Source organism: Styela clava, chromosome 14 (assembly GCF_964204865.1).
Source record: "Styela clava chromosome 14, kaStyClav1.hap1.2, whole genome shotgun sequence".
Lineage (NCBI taxonomy): Eukaryota > Metazoa > Chordata > Ascidiacea > Stolidobranchia > Styelidae > Styela > Styela clava.
This window is the reverse complement of record NC_135263.1, coordinates 19,040,004-19,065,721: the sequence shown is the minus strand read 5'-3', so window position 1 is coordinate 19,065,721 and position 25,718 is coordinate 19,040,004. Positions and strand designations below refer to the sequence as shown.

General features: G+C 32.6%; 1 protein-coding gene and 1 long non-coding RNA gene across 5 annotated transcripts in view; one reads left to right on the top strand and one right to left on the bottom strand.

The window, feature by feature from the left end:
- Positions 1-735: 735 nt before the first annotated feature.
- On the bottom strand, positions 736-22,087 carry LOC120334054 (uncharacterized). Of its 4 annotated transcripts, XR_013480370.1 has the most exons (16): positions 22,012-22,087; positions 21,122-21,201; positions 20,762-20,948; positions 20,066-20,218; positions 14,598-14,677; positions 12,951-13,113; positions 12,278-12,376; positions 11,250-11,284; positions 10,810-10,886; positions 9,115-9,240; positions 8,010-8,060; positions 6,370-6,472; positions 6,052-6,096; positions 2,910-2,992; positions 2,164-2,201; positions 736-1,331 (listed from the first exon to the last, which is right to left on the bottom strand). It is a non-coding gene; the product is annotated as an uncharacterized LOC120334054 (long non-coding RNA). The 4 variants fall into 4 exon arrangements; XR_013480371.1 differs by lacking the exon at positions 12,951-13,113; XR_013480369.1 differs by lacking the exons at positions 14,598-14,677; positions 20,762-20,948; positions 21,122-21,201; positions 22,012-22,087 and having other exon boundaries at positions 20,066-20,205.
- LOC144432087 (uncharacterized) overlaps positions 19,377-25,718 on the top strand; it is a 49,811-nt gene continuing 43,469 nt past the window's right edge. Inside the window, exon 1 of the mRNA XM_078120138.1 lies at positions 19,377-20,193. Coding sequence (XP_077976264.1) covers positions 20,016-20,193 — 178 coding nt within the window. The 5' untranslated portion in view covers positions 19,377-20,015. The remainder of the gene's footprint in view (positions 20,194-25,718) is intronic.

Below are 25,718 nucleotides of genomic sequence, written 5' to 3'. Positions count from 1 at the left end.
ATATGACTTAATATCAAAATATTCAATATACAGATAAATAAATTCAGATGTGAAGTAAAAATAATCATAATCATATTGATGGCATAATTGGATTAATAAATATGTATAAAAACGTGTTTATGAAGCTGAATTTGAATAAGATTAAAAAATTATTTTCATGATATTAAGTTTATTCCAAATAAATTGAAGCCCTTTTTAAGAGATTAACATCAGTTTTTAAAATGACTATCCATTTATCATTCTATGGGAAATAGGGAGACATTGATGCCTTAAAAAGTGGATTCTAAAATTTTCCTTATCTTTTTTGAACTAGTGGCGACCGAAAGATATTGCTAAAGTTTCAGTAAAATATGACTTAATATCAAAATATTCAATATACAGATAAATAAATTCAGATGTGAAGTAAAAATAATCATAATCATATCGATGGCATAATTGGATTAATAAATATGTATAAAAACGTGTTTATGAAGCTGAATTTGAAAAAGATTAAAAAATTATTTTCATGATATTAAGTTAATTCCAAATAAATTGAAGCCCTTTTTAAGAGATTGGCATCAGTTTTTAAAATGACTATCCATTTATCATTCTATGGGAAATGGGGAAACATTGATGCATTAAAAAGTGGATTCTAAAATTTTCCTCATCTTTTTTGAACTAGTGCAACCAAAAGATACTAATCAATATGATTATCACAAATAACTTGAAAGAAAATTTGCAAAAGTTGGAGAAAAATAGGACTTAATATCAAAATATTCAATTTACAGACAAATAAATTCAAACATGTTAAGTAAAAATAATCATAATCATATCGATGACATAATTGGATAAATATGTATAAAAACATGTAAATCAAGCTAAATTTGAAGAAGATTGAAAAATCATTTTCATGATATTAAGCTAATATAAAAAATAAATTGAAGCCATTTTTAAGAGATTGGCATCAATTATTAAAATGACTATCCATTTAAAATTCTATGGAAAATAGGGAGTGGTTGATGCCTTAAAGATTTTTCTGGGTCAGCATAAAATATATATATCTACCTGCTTCCTGATATGGTTGAAGTAAAACAAAACTTGTGACATTTACAAACAATTATATGTCAATTATGTCAGCATAAAATGTCTAAGTTATTTAAGACACAAACAGCCTTTTGTGTTCAATGTAACAGAAGGATTCGTAGTAATAACTGATTTCGTTACAGACATAATTCAATACAAACTAATACAAAGCTTAAAAATTCTGGACTACCCATCCATTTGCTCCAAATTGGTCTTTTCTTTCGTTCTGGTCTTTGCAAAATGATAATCTCATCCTGTACCCTTGTACCCTGTTTAAAATAATGTGAGAGTTATACATAGCATTAGACTTTTTGAGTAGTAGACAAGGTAAATACCATTTTGGCAATTATAACATACTAACATTGTTATTCCTCAGTCAAGTTCACAATATATAACAATCGTCTCATGTATTTCTTCAGCAACATAATCCTCAATGCGATTTTAGTGTCACTTACCGTATGTAGATGTCTAATAATGAATGTGATGCTGTGCTACCCTCCCCCCAAACCCTCAAGTTATGTTTGTATCAACGTTTTTTCAAATTTGAGAGATTATTTAGATTGCCTTTGCAACAACAGCATGCATTCGAAGGGAGAGATTACCAAACCATATCAATTGGTTTGTCCAGAAATTTATTTGCAAAGGCAGTTATAACAAAGAATGCCTATGTAGATAATACAAATGTATTTGTAAAGTGTGTCAGATGAATAATTGGAATTTGGAAATTCCATCAATGCTACTAATCGACTTTTAAAAAATTTTCAAGAAGGTCAGAAGGTATCACACATTTCCTATGAACAAGGCACTGAAAGATAGCTTGTAAGACTATGTTTAATAAGTTTTATTAGTCCAGAACATATCTTTAAAAGTTTTTCCTGCTATTTGTAAAATTTGGGGGAGTGGAATTATCATTAAAATTTCACCTCATTATAAATTATTTAATATAATTGATAATGAAAATTGAGCAATTCATATTGAATATGAACAAATCATATTTCTTGAGAGAAGGTATATATGAGAACAAACTAAATAGAAATAAAATGAAGACGAATTATGAAAAATAATGAATTGCACAAAAAACATTTATATATTCAAACATACCTTTCATCTTTGAGTTTGTTGGAATCTTATGTTGAGAACTGTAAAGTTGAAAAGAAAATATTCATACATATTTCTGAAATATGGTGAGTGGTTCGGACATTTCAAATAAAATATCCGAATCGTCGTCATCTTGGTTTATTGTCCGCCTCAGATCAAGATGAATCCCTACTTTTTTATTCATATCAAACTTTTAATATGCAATTATAACATATGATTCTTTTATTGTGTGAGTGCGTTATTGGTGAAATATGTTTTCGACTGTGTGTTGATGCTTAGAAAACTGTTCGAGTGATAGATTACATGTTTTCACTAATTCATGTTTCTGGAGGGTCCATTACAATAAAACAGTCGATACAACTAACTACATATCTTCCAAGTATTCAAGATTTGATTAGATTCGAAATAAATATTGGATTTGGTTCTTAAATCATCAGGTGTTCAAAAATGCTATATTATATACATGCATGTAAAGCAGTTTTTAGTTTTTTGTGGCCTCGTTTATCTTTTGACTTAGTGGTATTATAGTGTATTTTGATAAGTAGATTTCAAATCCAACTATGTTTGAACAATTCATGCTCAACATGATGAAAACACGCAATGAAATACCTTTATCAATCAATAAATGGGGAGGTTTATTGTCAGGGGAAAAGTAAAATCAGTTTTGTGTCTAGCATTGCGGACCCCCTCTGGAAATGGGCCGCCGGTCCAAACTAGCATCTGCTTTAAATGCAATTTAGAAAACAAACCTAAAGACTTTGTCTGATGCTTGAGTGAAGCCACAATGCTCTGGTTTGTATTCATGTGATTTGATTGATAGAAACGAGCTGAGCTGAAAACAAAGAGATAAAAATAAGATTTCACCTTTGAATAAATTCAGATATATAATATAGACTTTTGTATACATACATTATTTACAGTTGGAAGTAAGAAATTCAGCTATGGATCGTCTTTAATAAAAGAACATATCGAAAAAAACTATACTTTTGGATTTTCTAATAAATATTTATGTATAGAATAATTCTGGAAAAAGTCAATCTGGAATTTCACTTAAGAATGGCATATATAGGATGAAGTTTCATGTTTCAGTCAAAAAGTTGGAGTGCAGCATTCAAGGCTTTAATGAAATTATTATCTTATTGCAGATGTTCACAAAATACCTAAAAAACAAATAATCGATTTCTTTGTAGCCCAAGATATATACGGTAGGCGCTGATAGATACCTATGAGATATGACTTGGGAGAATTTGCGAGAGCTATATGAAGATTTTTGCATTTTATTAAATAATCAGGTCATCCGAATGGCAACGCAACGATCAGCTGTTATAAAAAAATTAGCTATGGAAAATCACACACATTCTTCGTAACCACTTCAGCATTAGAAGAATTTTAAAAAGGGGTGGTTTGGACCCTGATTGAATATGGATGAGCTATGACAGGGTGGTCCAAACCCAGGCCAGCGGGCCACATGTGGCCCGACGCTCCATTATCTATGGCCCGCGTCGCATTTGCGCGAGGGTAAACAAAAAATCGCATTTGGTGTTGTTTCGTAATACAAATAACTAGCAAAATCTTTTGAGATATTGTTACATCACTAATGAATGTCACTGAATTGACTAGTGTTAATAAGGCTAGCTGAGGCAACTAGCAAAGTTGAATAATGTGTTGATGAGCTATTGAGGTATTGAAAGAAATTAGTAAATTTGAAACACATTTTTAACAGGCTGTTTGAAGATTAGCACAGTGGTTCCCAAACTTTTTAGAGTTGGGACCCACTATTTATTACTACAGCCAGTGGCGCAGCCAGGGGGGGGGGGGGCGGTCGGGGTCGAACCCGTCGGTTTTTATTCTTTCTAAAACATAAATTTGTGCCACGATAAACATGATAATTATTTTATTTTTGTACTTTGCAAGGAATTGTGAATTCGTGAGTTATTATACGTTCATCGGTGGCGAGGTTCTAAAGACAAAAGGAGTAAAACCGCGATCTAAATTTGATTGAAAAGCGGCATTATAAAATACTGAAAATGAAACCGTAAACAATATCAGTTTTGTTGAGTCCCGCGACAGTCTAAAAACGCTTTTCTAGTCGCAAAATCGCAAAATTTCGTGTGCCTACAGCGCACATTATGTTTGGTCGCCGTTTAGGAACATACCGTCACTAAAATCGAAACACGGTTAATTGTGGGTGGGATATGCCTTTTATCCAGTACTTTAAAATTGTCGTAGAAGATTTTCGTGTTATCATTAAACAAGGTTGAAAACACGATTTTTCCCCGGTTTGTGATGATATATAAGATAATTAATCTGAAGTATATCCATCAATTTTTATTGTACTGAAATAAATTTTACTCCATGAGAATTTACAGCAGATTTAGGGATTTTTCAGGAGGTTTTATCTTTAAAAATAATCGGAGTGTCAGCATTGCGATTGAACGGAGTCAATGTTACAAGCACATCTCAAATTTGTCGAATTTGCAAAATAGAAAAAATACGGATCAAAACAATATATAATAGGCGACGGGCAGTTACCACAAATTTTTATTTTTATGTCGGCAAATGGCCGAGGTATTTTGAAATTGTGAATTGTAAAAAAAAATTTTGTTTTGTTGATGCAAACGCTGGTTAAATTGAAGACAATTAAATTAATAAAGCAAGACATTTTAAATATGCCCTTATCGGTCACGAATTGATTACTTTGCACAACAGAAAAATCATTTTTCGTTGTAAACGTCGGCTCTTTTAACAAGTGGCGTAATCGCGGCGATGAATATGTATTTTTGATTTAACGATATACTTCATATGCATTTTCATTGTACTTTTCGGGATTTTATATCAGTTATTGAGATTTTTCTAACGGCGATAACGAGTTGGCAAGATTCCAAAAATACGTATTAAAATTAAATACACCGTTTATCTCATATTTTTATGTCCACCGATCGCCGTGGCATTTCAGAGAACTAATGTTTTAATTTTGACGTAAGAAGAAGCAACCGCGAGTTACGTTGGACACAATTAAACTAATATATAAAGACATTTTAGAATTTTGTAATTGTCAGAGATTGAACATTTCACGCGACAAGAATAATCATTATTCGCTGAAAAGACGTCCCTTTAACGAGCCCGTAATGCGAAGACTGTTACAGACCGCAATGGGAATTTATGATTATGACTTTCACAGATTAAAATTTAAATTCCATTTATTTTCTTTTGTTTTTTTGAAGATTTACGTATTCGAGTCGCCACCGACCCTAATAACCAGTATAATCAATCAAAGCTTTCTACATCTTTTTGCGACCCACCAGTGGGTCGCGACCCATACTTTGGGAACTGCTGGATTAGCATATATAACAGTAGTTCCTAACCTTTTATGGCTTGTGGCCCCCTGTTCGCCATTCCAAAAAACTATACGTGTTGTGATTGTATTATGTTTTTACGACCTGTTATGGAATGCAAAAACAAACTACAGACAAAAAACTCCAAGCTTTTTAGTATACAATCAATGGAAACCTTGCGCTTGAGACTTTCTGACGAAGCTTCTTATATTAGGCACCGTCTTTGGTATAGCCTGACAAATGCCACTGTCAATATCAAGTCAGTTCCTAGATTTTGTTGCTTCCCCGACCTGTTGCTTTCTCTAATGATTGGACATTCCATTCAATATTGCATTGCGCATGAATTGAATGAAACTTGGTGAAAAAACAAAATCATTTTCCAATTTTTAACAGTAATTTTTGATTTCAGCACGGTATGGCTGTCCTATGACAAAGTACCGTAGATATATTATTTCAACACATATACCGGTAAGACAAAAATAAGAGTTTGAATATGAAAAAACAGCTGTTGAATATAATAAAACACAAATATGGATCAAGCACAGAACTTACTCACCTTTTTCTGTGCAAATTCGTGTTCATTGTGAATTGTAAAATTTATCTGAAAATATTATAATTTAATCTTTAATATTTGGTAAAAAAGCCATCATTCAAGCCAAAGTTCATCACTCATAAATAGTCTGACTAATCAATTTCTACAGATTCTGACTTTGGGCTTGATTCAATATATTTCAAATTGTACTGATTTAAGGGGGTCCAAATTGGGCACATATTTAGTATACAATACGAGAGAATAAGAAAATGAAACCAATCAAACATGAAAACCATTGATAAATCCTTAATTGAACCATGAAAGTAGGAAATGCACATTTACCTAAAATTTCACAACTAACAAACAAAAATTGCTCATTCAGTCATCTTCATGCAATACAATTTTCCTTTTTTGTGGAATGAGGTCTTTAACTTCTTACAGATGCCTTGCAAAATGGAAGATATATAAGAAATAAGCAGACACAGAATCTGGTTATTGATATTTCTGATACGAAATTGCTCCGCGGAGTGGCGCATCGCAATAGGAATACGACCTCAGATTACCCTGCCTGGGTTCGCAGGTTTGAATCCCATGCGGGGATAGTTATGTGCACGAGAATTGCTGGACTTCTTGCCGCCATAGGGTGGTTAGCGTCTTCCTCCACCAAGTCATGTGCCCAAAACAAATACCTGGCCAACTAATCCCATACCCTACTTCAGGGGTCGGCAACCTTTAGTCGCTCGCGGGCAAAAATAAGGGTTGTAAGTCATTGGCGGGCCGCACATATTTTCAAAAAGTTGAAAACCGAACAGATTATACTTTTTATAATAAAAATCAAGCAGTGATACATTTCTCGAATAGAATATAGATTTATTTCCTCATTGCATTGCATTTTCGGCGCCATTGAACTCTTTGTACTTAGCATCAACTTTTCTGCGTTTTGTTGTCATTTGTCTAATTATAATTAAACTATAATAGGCTCATTAAACGAGTAATTGTGAATTTTATACTTGTTAGATTATAATATAATTTAGTCTACACGCGTTTCACAGTGAATTGTGTAACATGAAAAATATAATCGTCAAAACAGCTGTTTTGTTACTATAATTCAGTGAAGCGTCGCGGGTCGTAGGTTGCCGACCCCTGCCCTACTTGAACCAGTAACCGAACAAGAGGCCGTGGTTCGCCATATGATTGAGCTGCCTTAACAGCTTTTCTTTCCCCTGTGATAACTATTTAAATCCTTATGATATCCTAGAATGCGAATTGAGTAACAATTATTAACTGAACTTAGCCTATAAATTCATTCCTAATTTAAAAACTCTTTCCATTCATCAATGATTGTAAAAATAGATTCTTTCAACAAAATCGTTCCTCTGTTATAGATAAATATATGAATATAGTTTTATATATCATCTGATGAAAATACAAGGTTAACAATAGAATGACACCATCAAGTCATTATGTTCTGAATTCATCAAATTTAAAACAATACAATGTCAGATAGCTTGACAACAGCTACGATACTAGAAAGTCTCACAATTGATTAGCTAAACAAATAATAAAAATATAATTGAATTTTCACATAGTTCACGTATCTGGGTTGCATTCAAGGCTTAATGATCAATTAATCAACAATTTTTTTGTCTCTCAAATGCATGCATTTTGTCTCATATAGTTGCTTTTATTCATAAACTATTTATTTTTCTTTCTTATTACAGCAACTTATATATCGTTATCAAGTTACCATTTATCGCACAAGAAGAATGTACTAAAGCAGGTATGTGTAGATCACAAACAACAAACAAGTGCTTGTCAAACACTCAAAGAGTATGATATTAGCCGTTTGTTTTTCTATATACGCTTGGAAACCTGGCGATTGCAACGGCAGAATAATAACAATCATATACACAAAATTAGAAAATCCTCAATATTCACACCTGATATGTAAAATTAAATATGATGATGATGAAAAACATTACCTGACACTCCTTTTTCTGTGCCATATTTATGATGAAGTTTGTTGTTGTGAGCTATAAAATAGTATTGAAAATAATATAATTTTGGGAAGACTAACTAAACTAAATGTACATCACTTATAAATAGTCTAGGTCTGGGTGGTCCAAATCCAGGCCCGCAGACCACATGTGGCCCACAGCTTCATTATCTGTGGTCCGCATCGAATTCAGAGAGTAATCAAAAAAACGCATTTGGTGCTGTTTCGTCATAAAATTAACCAGAAAAATCTTTTGACATATTGTTACATCACTAATGTCACTGAATTGACGAGTGTTATGGCTAGCTATAGGAACTAGCGAAGTTGAATGATATTCTTGGCTAGTCTAAATTGTTAACTGAATTTCTATCTTTTTGGTTTGGAAAATATGATAACAATTTTGGCATTATTGAAAACCAAAAAGTGAATGCGGAATCTATTAGCCTAGGTTGGCTATGCATGATAACTAAATATTAATGTTATGGCCTGACAATATAATTCATGCAGGTGTTTTTTGTAATCAGCCTAATCAGTATTACAAAAAAGCTGCCTATATGTCAGATAATTTAGTAATTACCCTCCTGTACCTCACATTTGGTAATAAATCCATCTGCAGTTATTTTATAAACAATGTTGGCAACTTACATTTGCGGAAGCACTTTTTTCGTTATGAATAGTGTGAAATCTTACACTTAATGTAGATATATAAAGGGCGCAGGTTTTGTGGTTTTTGCAAATACTGATCAATGTTTTTTTTTTTGTATTGCACTGTTCACCTATTCTGGGCACTATTGTGGTTGTGGTCCGTGAACAGTACAAAAATAATTTTGTGGCGGAGCCGACAGCCTTGGACCCCCCTGGTCTAGGTTGAACACACATTACTCGTATCCAATAGCTTTTTTGTTCAAGATTCAACATAGTATTTCAAACTAGATGAAGGAAACATGGGTCTACTTCGTTTGCTCAAATCTTACAATAATAAAATGTTCATTTAACAGTATTCAACTATTCATATCCATTGAAGTTTGATTTACTGAAAAATTATGATGACAAGATTGACAAGGCAATGCTTAAAAAATGAAAACACTCACCATACTAAAACGCACCATTTCAATTTAGTGTGTTCATAATAAAAATATTTCCTATGAAAGATATTCACTTGTTTCATAAATATTTGTTTTATGAGAGAGCAGCACATCCTCACATATTCAACCACCCTGTAAACAAGTATGATAATAGATTAGAAACCATCTCATGCATCAAAAGATCCCAAAAAACAAGAACAAGATTCAAAGACTTGAGACCTAAGTCTTGTAAAATAGACTGATGACCCAGGGATGGTTCATGGGTTGAGAAGTAGGTAACTACTAAAAACACATAACGATGAGAACAACATTTATGGGCGGGTCAAATACTTGATTGTATTACCTTTTTACAATTGTAAAGCTATAAAACAAAAGTAAATATTTGTCTCAGAATTTTGTACTATTTCAGATTTTTCCTCTAAGTAAACGCTAACATTATTAAAATTTAAATCTGTTGCTAGATATCGTATTTCCCGGCGAATAAGTCTACCCGGTAAATAAGACGAGGCCTGTTTTTAAGCCTGAAAAAATGGGTTTTTGGATATAACCTGCCAATAAGTCGGGATAATAAAATCGCATCAACATCAGAATCTCAAATTACCATGCAATGCCTCTTGAGCGGTCGCCACGTTTGCACATTGGTTAAAATAGCCTATAATGACGTTTTCTCGTAGCATAATATTCAATCCATAATAACTAACTATGAGAATTCAAACTGTCTTTAAATTTTACTCTAATTGTGTTCAACTCGCGATTGAGTCAACCTTAAAAGAACATTACCTAATACATAATAAGGCAACACCAGAAAAATGAAAATTATCATACTCGCCTAATAAGATGACCAAAAAAAAAAAACCCCAAAATCAGGGAAGCATTCAATAAACAGATGAAGGAATTCAAATGTGTTCAATAAAAATATTCATAACCATATTATTGGAATATTTGGATCAACAAATATGTATAAAAACGTGTATACATATTTATCACATATATGAATGTGTATTCAGTCTCACTAGTACTACAACGAGTATTTTTTTGAAAAGAGCTAAATTTAAATGGCAAAAAATTATTTTCATTATATTTAGTTAATTCCAAATGATTTAGAGCCCTTTTTAAGAGTATGGCATCAGTTATTAAAAAGCTATCCATTTATTATTTTATGGGAAATTGGGAGAGATTGATGCCTTAAAAAGTGGATTCTAAAAATATCTTCATCTTTTTTTGATCCAGAAGCAAGTAAGAGCTTACACTCTATATGATTAAGTTTTTATCAAGTAGATGATTTTTTCCATATGACTAGTATTTCAAATCATGGAATAAATTGTTTTGATATAAGGGTTACTGTTCACCTAGTCAGCAAATTAAAAATTTATTTAGATCATCCCATAATTCTGGGTCATCCTAAAAGATAGCTTATCTGCCTCCTGATATGGCTGAAATACCTAATATTTAAAGAAGACTTGCAAACATTTTGTGAACAATTATACCATGTTTGGAAGATTAGGGAATACATACAACAAAGGAAATAATGAATGTAAAAAAAAATAGTTGCATGTCAGTATAAAATATGTTATTATTCAAAACGCAATCAGCCTCTTTGTGTGCAATGTAAGAGGAGGGGACAAGGATTTGTAGTATTAACTGATTTCGTTATAGCAATAATTTAATAACTAATCGAAAGATTAAAAATTTAGGACTCACAACCATTTGCTCCAAATTGGTCTTTCTTTCGTTCTGCTCTTTGCAAAATGTTGGGTCTCATCTTCTCGTTTATAATCCTGTGCAGGATTAATGTGAGAGTTATATAGCATTAGACTTTAAATAATATCAAGTTCACATACAACAATAGTCCTATGTATTTTTCCAGCAATATAATCCTCAATGCGATTTTAGTAAGACTATGTTTTGCGATTTCAGTAAGACTATGTTTGATAAGTTTCAAAAGTCCAGAACATATCTATACAAGTTTTTCTAGCCATTTGTAAAGGTCGGGGGGTGAAATTAATGAAAATTGAGCAATTCATATTTAATGGATCATAGTCCTACTTCTTGAGGAGGTATATATAAGAACATACTAAATAGAATTCAGACGAATTATGAAAAATAATGAATTGCAAAAGAACATTTATATTTAAACACACCTTTCATCTTTGAGTTTGAGTCTTGATGTTGAGAACTGTAAAGTTGAAAAAAAAATAGTCATATATATATTTTTGGAATATGGTGAGTAGGACCGAGAATTTCAAATAAAATATTCGAATTGAATAGAATAGTAAATTATTGGAATCGGTTAGACTGGAATTTTGAATCGTCGTCATCTTGTTTTATTAGCCTCAGATCAAGATGAATCCCTCCTTTTTTACTCATATCAAAATTTGAATATGCAATTATAACATGGAATCTTTTATCGTGTGAGTGTGTTATTGGTGAAATATGTTTTAAACTGTGTGTTAACGCTCATCAAACTGTTCAAGTGATAGATTACGTGTTTTCACTAATTCATGTGTCTGGAGGATCCATTACAATAAAACAGCCAATACAACTACATTTCTTCCCAAGTATTTGAGATTTGATCAGATTCAAAAGAAATATTCGATTCGGATCTTAAATCATCAGATATTCAAAAAATAGATAAAATAAAATTCTGCTATTTTAAAAAAGTTTTTTGGGAGCTAACCAGCATATATATTCAATATAACAGCGAATTAATCATACCATGATAAATAATTACAAATGGAGAACCAATTACAGCATAAAAATAAACAAAGAGGTAATCTCATAGTAAGTTCAAGAATTCAAACTAAATAAATTATTGCAGTCTAAATAATCATTCAGACTTAGTTTATGCAAGAAGAGATACAATATCCTAAGCCAGAAAACCATAGATTTTATAGTATAAAAATGAATTAATAATATAGTTACAAAAAAAATATTGTGTCGAGTTTGGCTATATATATAGATATGTGAAGCAGTTTTTCCAACGCTTTTACGTCTCATGGCCACCTGTTTATCTTTCTAGTGGTATTATAGTGGTATTTTGATCAGTAGATTCCAAATCCAACTATGTTCAAATAATTCATGCTCATCCGCCAGTTGGGAACCGCTAATGTAAAGGCATGGAGATGGATCCAAACTAGCATCTGCTTGAAATGCAATTAAAAAAACAAACCTAATAACTTTCTCTGATGCTTGACTGAAGCCACAATTCTCCTGTTCATATTCATGTGATTTGATTGCTATCGAAGAAAGAAACAAGCTGAGCTAAAAACTAAGAAATAAAAATAAGAATTCAACTTTGAATAAATTCAGACATATAATATAGGCTTGACTTATGTATACATATTATATTATTCAGAGTTGGAAGCAAGAAAATTATCTACGGACCTTCTTTAAGAAAAGAACATTTCAAAAATAACTATACTAGTAGATTTTTGAATAAATATTTATGTTTAATATAATCCTGCAAAAGGTCAGCTTAGAATTTAACTTAAGTGCTGCCAGTTAAAAAAAAATATATACTGAAACATAAGGTTAATCATAATTTATAGTGTGCAAAACTTGCTCGATATTTTTCGGTATGTCGTAGGTGGATGTGCTGAAACGACCAACGAATAAGCACTGCTGGTTGCCAGTAACCAACTTCGAAACCAACAACCGTCGGTGAAAATACACAGTCGGGATTTCACAATTGAGAAAAATTGAACTGCGGTCTACTGAAATCTCAGTCAACATCTACGTGCAACCTCATGCAAAAATGTTGTAGTTATATGATTTCATTTTTAGGTCAATCAAAGGGCGAAATATGACATCTAAAGCAGTTAAAAACAATCTAATTTACTCACTTCTGGGGATTCAGTTGATTTATAAAATGGTGGCAAAAGAATTGAGAACTGAGATGAAAGAACGACATGACAGTGCTAAGTACAGATGTTGACATTGTTGTTGTTGTGGAAGCATTGAGCATATCGAGCCATGAATACGATTGCAAGTTTATTTTTCTTCCTCCTAGAAGAATGAAATATTTAGATTTGATTGATGAGTTAGGCCAGTGGTTCCAAACTAGGGTCCGCGACCCTTTTGGGGTCCGCTAAGCAATTTCGGAGGGTCCGTGAAACAAATCTGTAATATGGCTAATAGCTTGATAATACAAAAATAAGTCAAACTTAAATTTGCAAATTCACATTCATCGCCTTTTTTGCTTTACAATCACCGCTAAACTGATTATTCTCTTTCTGTTTCGGTCACGCTGTCTCTATTGTGATGTCCCATAGCTGTGGGATCACAGAGAGAGTTCAAGTCATGTCACCAAATGTTTACTAACTGCTGAGCTATAGCTAATGCTGCCCTTTTGCACGTTCACCAAATATCGAAACAGGCAGGTTGTCACACATGTCATTTGGAGTTGCGTTTTATATTCTTTTGTTTGTTTCACTATATGATGGATTGATTTTTTTTTGTTGTTGTGATCTTTTATTGTTTTGTTTAAGTGCACAAGGCCGGGAATCTTTAAAAAGATTACTGAGGGTTCGTCATAGAATTTTTTTTCCAAAAGTTTGGGAACCAAAGGTACAAAATAAGGCAATGTAATATAGATATTAAGGGGAGAGGTGACTCTATAAAACAGAGGTCGGCAACATACGACCCAGGTAATATAATCTGGCCTGCGGCGCTCCACTGAATTATAGGCTACAAACAAAACAGCTGTTTTGATGATTGTGAATTACTCGTTTGATGCGTCTATAATTCAATTATAATTTTTTGAGAAGTTTCATCTCTTTCAACAGCAACTTTTTTGAGATGGATGGACAACGAGGAAATAAATCTATATACTATTCGAGAGATCAAGGCTTGATTTTTATTATAAAAAGTATCTTCTTTATAGAAAACTCTATCCAAATTTGACAAACCATGCAAAAAAAAATTCACATTGATGTTTTATTGAAGTACATACGCATGCAAACATTATTTTATTAAATGAACATTAGAAAGAACAAGCTGAGAACTCATATCAGTGATTCCCATTTGGTAAATGTTTTACTTTGGCTTCATCCAGTGTTCCATTTAGAAAAGTGTGATGCAACAAAAAGTGTCACATTTATTATCATTTGTAAGTCGACCAAGTTGAGTTCATGAGTTAGCTCACGTTGCTTAAAATTTAACTTCTGATCTGTGTGACAAAATGTTGATTCATCCGTCATTTGTTCGGTTTTTAACTTTTCTAAAAGTATGTGTGGCCCGCCAATGATTCGCAACCCCTAATTTTGGCCCACGAGCGACAAAAGGCTGCAGACCCCTGCTATAAGACAACCTAATTACATTGAGATCCATAGCTATCTTATGTCCGTCCTGAGCCGCTATATTTGAGGAATCTATTAATATCACTTATGTCATATTTCCTTAAATATCGTGAACATACCTGTTAGATTTTGATAATACTTACCAAAAAATCAACCTCAAAACATCTTTCTATCTAAAACAAGATAACTTACCGACATGTCACAATCGGTCCCTTCCTTGTTCCTTTCTTCTCAGCCTAAACACAAGGCTGTTGTGAGTTCCAGACAAATTCCTTAAAATGGAAACCAATAGTGATGTCAGCAAACCAGTTTATTAACCACTCTCAATATGGTTCCATAGCCATTACATGAAGGTGACCTCGGCCTCTCTAGGTGGTCATGAATTGTTGATCCCTTGGGTGCTAGCCTATGAGCAAAGTCTTTTTCTAAGTGACCACTTCAATTTACAGTATTTAGTTTCTTTTATCAAAATGTATTTATTTTTTTGTTCTCGATTGTTAGCTTTTTTATCTTTAGATGTGGAAAACAAAATAACTGAATTAAACATGTTAAAACTGCAGAGTCGGGGTCATTCACCACAATGAAGGGGGCATCGATTATGTACTACAGGGTGGTCCAAACCGCGGCCCGACGACACATTCCGTTTGGCCCTCAGAGCAATGTTAGTGTGCACTAAATTATTGGCAGGTATTTGTATTTATTGGCAGAACATTTTTGAGTTATTTTGAGTTATTCCAACTAGGAATAGCCTTATTTCTAATCCCGATGGCGGGATTCATGTTTGATTTCAGTGTTGTATCTATAAGCATCAAGATAGTACCAATATGGGAATACCGGTACAAGAAGAATGTATTGTCTTTTGCAGACAGGACCAAGCATATGAGATGGGTCACGCTTTTTATCTAAACCCCGTACCTTAAGCTCCTCATTTGGAGAGACGTTTTGCGCCTTTATTTCAGTAAAGACACTCCTCTATTTTCAAGCGTTGGCCATGTGACAGCAATGACGGACCACAGAGCTGACTTAGCGCCACGCGATCCAGTATTTTTTAGCTGTGTCCAGAATTCCAACTCAGAAAGACTGGTTGTTTTTTGACAATAGCACCAGGACTGGCTATGCTACGAGTAATAAAATTAGTCACTGCAAATATAACAATTCATCATACAATGAGCGTAAAAAAGGTGACTGAGGTAAACAGCGAGAAAACGAATTTCCCAACCAACAACAACGATAAACCACAGAGTCTGGTGTGTTTTCAAGTACTGTATATTCTCTCGCATATAGGCCGAGTTTAAAACTCCAAAAATAAAGTTGCCAAACTGAGGGTCCGGCTTATATGAGCATAACTCAGATCACAATACAAAACGACATGTGATCGCTTGTACAATTGTGATTGTACTCTCGTCGTAAATCAAATAACGCCGCCCAAATTTTATAAACATCTTTACGGTATGTCATACATTATTTGGAGCGCTATTGCTGTAACCCAAATAACTTCAACCTTTATTTATCTTTATGATATGTGCTGATTAGAATAATGATTAGAATATTTACATTACTGATAATAACTTTTCAGTCATGACCATACATGAAATGTCTTAATACATTCTACCGGACAAAGATACAACTCGATTCTATTTATAGAACTAGATTTTCTGCCGATTTCTCCTTCTGTAAACTTCAAATACATCATTTTAAATGTTATTACCAATAATATCCTTTCAGTCATGACCATACATGAAATGGATTATTACATTCTACCGGACAGAGATACAACTCGATTCTATTTATAAAACTAGCGTTTTCTCCTCCTCCTTCAAAAACCTCACTTTAGAATAGATGTTATTACCGATAATATCTTTTCAGTCATGACTATTAAATTATTCGAATGGCATTTTACTATTCACCTACAACGCTCGCTAACAGACAAAAGCGACAAATTTGAAAAATCATCTTGGCGTTGTGGTGTTATTTGTTTTCTTTGCGTTTCAATCCCTCATTTCAATTCCCTATTTTGCAAAAAAGGTACCGACAACGTTCCCTAAATTTAGAAACTTCAAATCAGATGAAGTATTTAAAATAAATATCCCAGATTTTAAACTCGGTATGATTGGCGGCACGTGATTATCCGTTTCATGCATGAACCAAACAGAAATTTGTTTAACAAAAATTAAAAGTTGAAATAACTTTCGCATGAAACCATACATAGTATAACACAAACAAGCTATAACCAGAAAAGAAATGGCAGGTAATAGTTCTTTTAATGTACTTTCAAAAAATTCTTTAGCGATCCCTTTCATTCCTGACCAAGTAATCTTTCGAAATGTAAACATTTTACTCGGGCATGCATGGCGGGTGGAGTGCAGAAATCGTGAACAGGGGAATAACGTAAAATCAATCGTGAATTTCGATGTAACAACGCGCACTGTCTCGTTTACGAATTGTTGTATCATCGGAAATGATTACATTCGTTATATTTTGAGCATTTTTGCACTAATAAATACATTATCAAAATCCTCAAGAGAAGAAAAAGTGAATTTGCAAATTCCGTAAATAAAATTATGAATTTACTCTGTAACGATATTAGCTATAATGATCGCGGGGTTTGTTGAAAGAAAATGTCGGAACTTGAAGGAGTTAGTTATAATTAGCGCCTGGCCATCTATTAGGCACAAAAGTACAAAAGCGCAATTTTTTTCAGCATCAGGTCGCATATGTAAATTATTATTCAAGAAGCGCTTTTTATTTACTTCATCTCGCCATATGGCCACGCAGAAATGCCTTTATTGCGGAATTATTTAGTCACTATTTTAAATCAACATTCGGGATTGCGCAATCGCAGCTTTGTGAGGTTTATCTGTAAAGTAACATAGACACCATAGAAAAACATAGCAATGTTAATTACGGTATTGTCCAAATAAATATCTGCATCCCGGTATCGATAATAATATTACCGTTCGCTTGTGATATTGTGACGGTGAATTTACAAATGTTGATAAGTAATATGAAAGCCCAAATGATAAAAATCAGAATAAATTTGGGTTTTGAAATCAATCAGCTGACGTGAACGCACGGGTAAACGCGAAATATAAACTTTGATGTCCGCCGAACGGAACCGAAAGAATTACCGTATTTTCTCGAAATTACGCCTATCTCGCGAATAAGCCGACTCCCTAATACCAGCTTCAAAATAGTGAATTTATAAAAATTCGCATATACGCCGTTTCTACAAATCCAAATCGTAATGGAAGACAGCACTTTGCGGATTACTGTCAACATAAAAGGAATTAAATCAGCGCCGACTTGAAGTACCGAATGTATCACATGAGAACATTTTTGATTGAAAATATTTTACAATCCTTATTTTATATTAACGTAGTCGAGATATCCTGAGCGGCAACGGCAATAAATTTGGTTATTTTTCGCAAGTCTTCTCAAACATGATTTGTGTAAGCTTCATATATGGGCTGATATATTTTATAATGTATGCCAAAGTGTCTGCTGATTATTTAATTGACTTTGTATACCAGCTGTTATTCGGGTTAAACCTTTAAAAACAAAAACGTGGGAAGCACTTCCTGTCCGATATCGGCACTTCAGAAAGAAAACGCTACCACGAGATAACGTAATTGATTTATGACCCTTCCGTTTTGCTGATTCAGGAAAAAAACGGAAAACACAGCTGTTGCCTAACCCATGGACGTACAGCAATATTTATCACACCATACTGTGAGTATTATTCTACCTGATTCTTACTTGTAAATTTATGTTAATAACGTCTATATTGCTTTTCAATGGGCGGTGATTTGTATTAATGAAGGGATAAAACAGAAGGGATCAGCATAAAACAATTTCTTTTAAATCGAATGTTGTATTAACACATTCTTATAAATCGCTGATTCGGAAGTTGCTATTAAAAGGATTTTCAAACCTCGTAGAATGAATGTCGTTTTGTGACATATTTACAAGCTCCATTATTTCGATGTTGCTCCGTAATGCGATTTGAATAATTGTATATATCATTTAATTTTAAATATTGTGTCATCACCTCAACAGCGTAAGCGATGTCATGCATATGTAACGGTAAATATTTCAATTATAACGGAGATAAGAGTCTTTATCAGCGCAACTGAAAAGGATAACATATCGTAAAGGTGATCAAAATGAGGGCGCCGTTACTTGCGTTGTACCGCGATAGTGCACTAAATGATAACGTTTCACCACGAAATGCTGGCCGTAAATCGACGCCAATCAGACTGTACAAGCGTCACGTGTTTAACAACCAATCACAGACTGTACGAGCCATCAGCTGTATGATGAGACAATCACACCGGCACAAGCGATTGTGTGTGTGCGTTCTTTATCGTGAGAACTTGGTGCGGTTTGAAGCTTTTGGAATTACCGGTAAGTTAGCTAAATGTCAATCTCGTTGCGTGATCAAAGTCATGCGCGAATGAGTCGATTTTTTATGCAATCTGAGTTATGCGAGTATAAGCCGCCCCCTTAGTTTGGCAACTTTTTTTTTGTGTTTTAAACTCGGCGTATTAATACTTGCAAAAAACAGAAGGGGCGGTAATATAGATTATATATCGCCGCAAAAACGGTAACGATGTCAAAAACAATCAGCGATTCTGACGAAATTAACCAGTAAAAAAACGCTTTGTATCCGATTTTTCAATGTCTTTATTAATTTCCAAAGGGAGTATCGACCGACGTTCTGGGCCTCCTATTATAGATAAAAAATATTCGTTATTCGACTATATTCGTTATTGTTAGAAATATTCGAATTATTCGATTCGAAAAAAATATTCGATTTTGCCCACCCCTAGTCATGACCATACATGAAATGGCTTATTACATTCTACCAGACAGAGATAGAACTAGCGTTTTTGCAGGGTTTTTGGTGTTTTCAGACGGTTTTTCACTGAATATCTTTTCAGTCATGACCATACATGAAATGGCTTTTTACATTCTATGGGACGGAGATACAACTTTTAACAATATAATTTTCAATTTTGAGAGGTAATGGAAATGAATGTGAAATAAGAAGCCCTGAAAGAAAATGGCGGCAATGTCCTCCACACAACCATGCAAATGTGTTGCAACAATTTGAGGCGTAGGGTCGCACAGAAGATAAACAATCAAATTGCCGATTTTATTTATCGTTGTGATTACAATATGTGGCAAAGCGCTAAAATATGTTTGAATAAACACCACGATGAAGCGATGAGGGCGAAAAGTGGCTATTATTTGAAAATCAGCCGGAAAAGTATCTGAATACTTTGATATCCTCCACTGTGATAGGTGCCTAGACCTGTTACGATTCGTAGGGTCAGCTTATATGCAATTTTTTTATAAAATCGCCGTTTTAAGACAGTTTTTAGGAAGTCGGCTAATATGCCGATCCATCACGAAAAAATATAATTTGAAGAGACAAACCAAACATGAGATAACACCACAGTATTTCTCGGGAAGCAATTTTGAAATAACTGAACCTTACTGATAGCTTTATATATCTTTCTTACAAAACTGAGACATCGTCGAAAGTTTTGGCGGCCCGTCAACTTCGCAACCTTGGACCACCCTGATGTACTACAAGTAAAATCATATATGAAAAATATAGAATCATACTGTAACAGAAACAATTTCATATATCAAACCTGGAAGAAGACAAACCGAGCGAAACCAGAGTATCATTCAGTGGTGGAAGTTGATCATAGGATAAAAGAGCTTCACAGCTGTACAAGAGCTGTACAAAAACTTCTGGCAACTCCTGATTCTTCACCAGGTTCTTTTTTAAATATTACTTTCACCTTGGTAAAAGAAAAAGGAAAGTTTTAACAGTGTTAGTCCTAGTAATGAAAAGATTTTAATAGCCATTTTCAGATTTTTCTAGGAATAAGTCTTTGTAGAAGCAGGTAATTATATGTAGAAAAATCTTTTTGGAGGAACTACATCGTCTCTGATTCATAATTGCTTACCCCATTTAATGCACCCCGGGTGAGCCAGTCTATAATCCTATTATTTCCAGTTCATATTTTACATCAATTTTGAACAGTACATTTTATGACAAAACTCGTGGTATATGTCAACGAGTCGTATGTGAACACGAAGCATAGATTAGTAACATAAGGAAATCATAATAAAAGTAAAAAAGTTTGTGTGGGGCCTCGCCCGGAGTGTACAGCGTGAATAAGCTCTGTATTAAATTGCACAGTGTTTTTCAAAATACCACACAAACTCGCCAGCAACTTATAGTGTAATATCGATGAATTATTTCCTACATCAAATGAATCAAAAAAAAAAAATTTAAAAAAAATTTTGCAGTAAACGTTTCTTTCTAACCCTCTACTCACTCGTTGAACAGTCAAAGGTTGAGTTGAGGATGTTAAAGATGACATTTCAGATCTTCTGCAATAATGTTAATTCAATTGTTTTAATTTTGAACACTGAGACGATGTTCTGTTTCTATGTCCAATTGAAGTTCGGCAGATTAAGAATTTCACAGTATTTCAATTTTCTTGCGGATTTCACTTGCCGTACCTTGTATGAAAATAAATAATTTATTAGTTTATTCTGCCTGTTATTTAGATATGAATTGATTTTTATTTCACAATAAATTCCTGATTGAAATTTTGCAGAACAATGAAATCACTAAAATGAAAACCAAGCTCATTCCAATAACTATTGAATGATATTTGACTGTATTTTCACACCTTCATATCTTTTGCTGGTTGATTTTTTGTCTTCTGGATATCGGTTTTTACAATTTCTGTTTGGGCAGAAGGTGCCATGACTGAAATATGAAATAAAATATTATGACAAATATAATATCTATCATAGGATATAGGTACACCAAGCTTGAGTGATACTGCAATGGCGACTATATATGTTAAAGAGAGCATCCATATTTTAATGAACTGGTATTCAATGCTTGTTTTGTAACACTCATTCCAAATAATCAAGATGCATCTATGAACTAGCAATAGACAATTCACTGTCTAATTCAATTTTTACAATGAATAATTATTTTTTGTACGATACATATAAAAATACGACTAGTACATTTCTAATGCAACTCAAGAACTCACGAAAAGAATATATATGTTTGCTTCAAACTTAAGTTAGAGATAAAATCGTCAAACAAGGTTAATAATATATTTTAGAGATATATTACTAGACCATGGATATTTGCCATAACTGTAGTCAACATGCAATGACTTCTATCATGATAAATAAAAACATTCAATCCGATAAATATATTTGGTATTCCTATTAAAATCAGATTTAGAAATTAGAATACAAACAAATTTTGTTTTCAATTAGGTAAGTCGTATTTTTCAGAATGTTTTATTCTATACAAAGGAAGATTATATTACCACTTGCAATTCGACTCCGTTATAATTATAGAAACTAGCAGCATCAATCATCAGAAGTATTGAAAAGTACAAACAATGGGACAAGTTATATTGCTGAGTATAGGTAGAGGAAAATGCATATTCATGCACGAATATATACCATTGCTATATACCATGCACAAATATAGTATACCATCGCTATTAGGGAATTGCAATAATTTTAAGACTTTAAAAAAGTAATACTTAACTGAGCCCACAAAATAGGTCGCGGTACCTTTTCACAAAATATTCATTTGTATTTTTCTATGTTTGAACTGTTGCGGTCTACGTAGAAAAAATGGGCACTTCAGAACTATGTGCAGCAAGATGGCGGAGATCGGAATGTAGTATGTGTACCAGGTTAGGATTAGGCCATAATTTAAATCCAATTTTTCTTATTTCAGTTCTATTATGAGTTCAGGGACTAGCCAGGTGACTCCCTCAGTATTTGTGCTTCAAATTATAGCCTAACCCTAACCAGATACACATACTACGTCCCGGTGTCCGCAGTCTTGTTGCACATACTTCTGGAGTACCGAAAAAAAAAATTATCCAAAGAACAAAAAATGTATTAATATCATTTGTGTGTTGAAACAGTCAAAAATAGGATATAGAGCAGGAGTCTCGAACTCTATTTACCTAGGGGCCACTGGAGGCAGAGTCTGAGTGGGTTTGGGCCGCATTAGGTTTTCCGCAATAAAAGCTTACTAATAATAAACTAAAAAAAATTAACTGAAGAGAATATGAATTGATGTGATTGTGACGAAAACATCCGAGAAAATCTAAAATTTGCAAACTTATAGCTTGAAATAAATGTCCTAATAATTAACCATACGAACAGGGGCCACAAACTATCGTCATGCAGGCCCTAATTGTCCACTGGGCCGCAAGTTTGAGACTACTAATAGAGAGAAAAGATGAAACCATTGTCGATATGATTTGTCAAGAAATGAAGGTACCGTAGTCTGCAAAACTTAGGAGTTGACTTTTATTTTTTCAGTCTCTCCTTTGCCTGCGAAATTGAAAATAAATATTAAAAAAATGAGAAAAAAGAAACTGAAACCTTTTTTTCTACATAAAATAGCATGTTACATAAAATAGTATTCACATAAAATTTGAAATGTTATAAATTCATAAAATACTTCTCAGGAGTGGGAATGGAAAACATAATTTCAGAGAATAGAGTCAGCCGTACTCAAGAGTTGGCGCTCCAGAAGTAGGCTACGTGTACCAATATGGAGGTAAATAATTTTATTCGCCTACCTAACATCAAGTTGTGAATAGGGACTAAATCTATGGGCAGGGGGTATATTCACTTGCCTAAAACAAACAGTTCCTGAACTCGTTATAGAACTGAAATAGGAAAAATCCGAATAAAATTATGGCTTAAACCTAACCTGGTACACACACTACGGGAGTAGCCAAAGATTCAAGTATTGAGAATATTAAGAATTGAACAAAGTAGTTCTCATAAAAACTGATAGAATATAGGCAGGAGTGCGATCTTTGTCAGTCTTCTTTAATCCATGGAGCAGTTAATTGCACATTGAATAACGCAAATTGAATAAATATAAGCATACCCATATTATTAGAATATTTGGATCAATAAATATGTATAAAGACGTGGATACCTAGCTAAATTTGAAGAATATTGAAAAAACATTTTCATGATATTATTAAGTTAATTCCAAATAAATTGAAGCCCTTTTCAAGAGATTGGCATCAGTTTTTAAAATGACTATCCATTTATCAAGCTATGGGAAATAGGGAGACATTGATGCCTTAAAAGGTGAATTCTAAAATTTTTCTAATCTTTTTTGATCTAGAGGCGACCAAAAGATACTAATCAATAAGATTATCAGAAAAACCTTGAAAAATAAATTTGAGAAAGTTTGAGAAAAATATGACTTGATATTAAATACAAATAAATTCAAACATGTTGAGTAAAAATAATCATATTGATGATATAACTGAATTAAAAAATATGTATAAAAACGTGTATATCTAACTGAATTTGAAGAAGATTGAAAGTTTGAGAAAAATATGATTTAAGATTAAAATATTTATTATACAGACAAATAAATTCAAACATGTTGAGTAAAAATAATCATATTCATATCGATGACATAATTGGATTAATAAATATGTATAAAAATGTGTATATCTAGCTAAATTTGAAGAAGATTAAAAAATTATTTTCATGATATTAAGTTATATCCAAATAAATTGAAGCCCTTTTTAAGAGATTGGCATCAGTTATTAAAATGACTACCCATTTATCATGTTATGGGGAATAGGGAGACGTTGATGCCTTAAAAAGTGGATTCTAAAATTTTCCTATCTTATTTGATCTAGTGGCGACCAAAAGATACTAATCAATATGATTATCACAAATAACTTGAAAAATAAATTTGCGGAAGTTTGAGAAAAATATGACTTACCGTTAATATCAAAATATTCAATATACAGACAAATATATTCAAACATGTTCAGTAAAAATAATCATATTGATGGAATAATTGGATTAATAAATATGTATAAAAATATGTGTATTTAGCTAAATTTGAAGAAGATTAAAAAATTATTTTCATGATATTAAGTTAATTCCAAATAAATTGAAGCCCTTTTTAAGAGATTGGCAACAGTTTTTAAAATGACTATCCATTTATCATGCTATGGGAAATAGGGAGACATTGATGCCCTAAAAAGTGGATTCTAAAAATTTACTCATATTTTTTGATCTAGTGGCAACCAAAAGATACTAATCAATATGATTATCACAAATAACTTGAAAAATAAATTTACGAAAGTTTAAGAAAAATATGACTTACCAGTAATGTCAAAATATTCAATAAATTCAAACATGTTCAATAAAAATATTCATAATCATATTGATGGCATAATTGGATTAATAAATATGCATAAAAATGTGTATATCTAGCAAAATTTGAAGATAAAAAATTATTTTCATGATATTAGGTAATTCCAAATAAATTGAAGCCCTTTTTAGGAGATTGGAATCAATTTTCAAAATGAATATCCATTTGTCATGCTATGGGAAATAAGGGGACATTGATGCCTTAAAAAGTAGATTCTAAAATTTTCCTCATATTTTTTGATCTAGTGGCGACCACTAATCAATATGATTATCACAAATAACGTGAAAACAAATTGGGAAAGTTTGAGAAAAATATGACTCCATAACAAAACGTTCAATATACAGACAAATAAATTCAAACATGTTAAGTAAAAATAATCATAACTATATCGATGACATAATTGAATTAATCAATCAATATGTATAAAAATGTGTATATTTAGCTAAATTTGAAAAGATTATAAAATTAGTTTCATGATATTAAGTTAAATCCAAATAGATTGAAGCCCTTTTTAAGAGATTGGCATCAGTTTTTAAAATGACTACCCATTTATCATGCTATGGGAAATAGGGAGACATTGATGCCCTAAAAAGTGGATTCTAAAAATTTACTCATATTTTTTGATCTAGTGGCAACCAAAAGATACTAATCGATACGATTACCACAAATAACTTGAAGAAATAGATTTGCGAAAGTTTGAGAAAAATATGATTTAAGATTAAAATATTTATTATACAGACAAATAAATTCAAACATGTTGAGTAAAAATAATCATATTCATATCGATGACATAATTGGATTAATAAATATGTATAAAAATGTGTATATCTAGCTAAATTTGAAGAAGATTAAAAAATTATTTTCATGATATTAAGTTATATCCAAATAAATTGAAGCCCTTTTTAAGAGATTGGCATCAGTTATTAAAATGACTACCCATTTATCATGTTATGGGGAATAGGGAGACGTTGATGCCTTAAAAAGTGGATTCTAAAATTTTCCTATCTTATTTGATCTAGTGGCGACCAAAAGATACT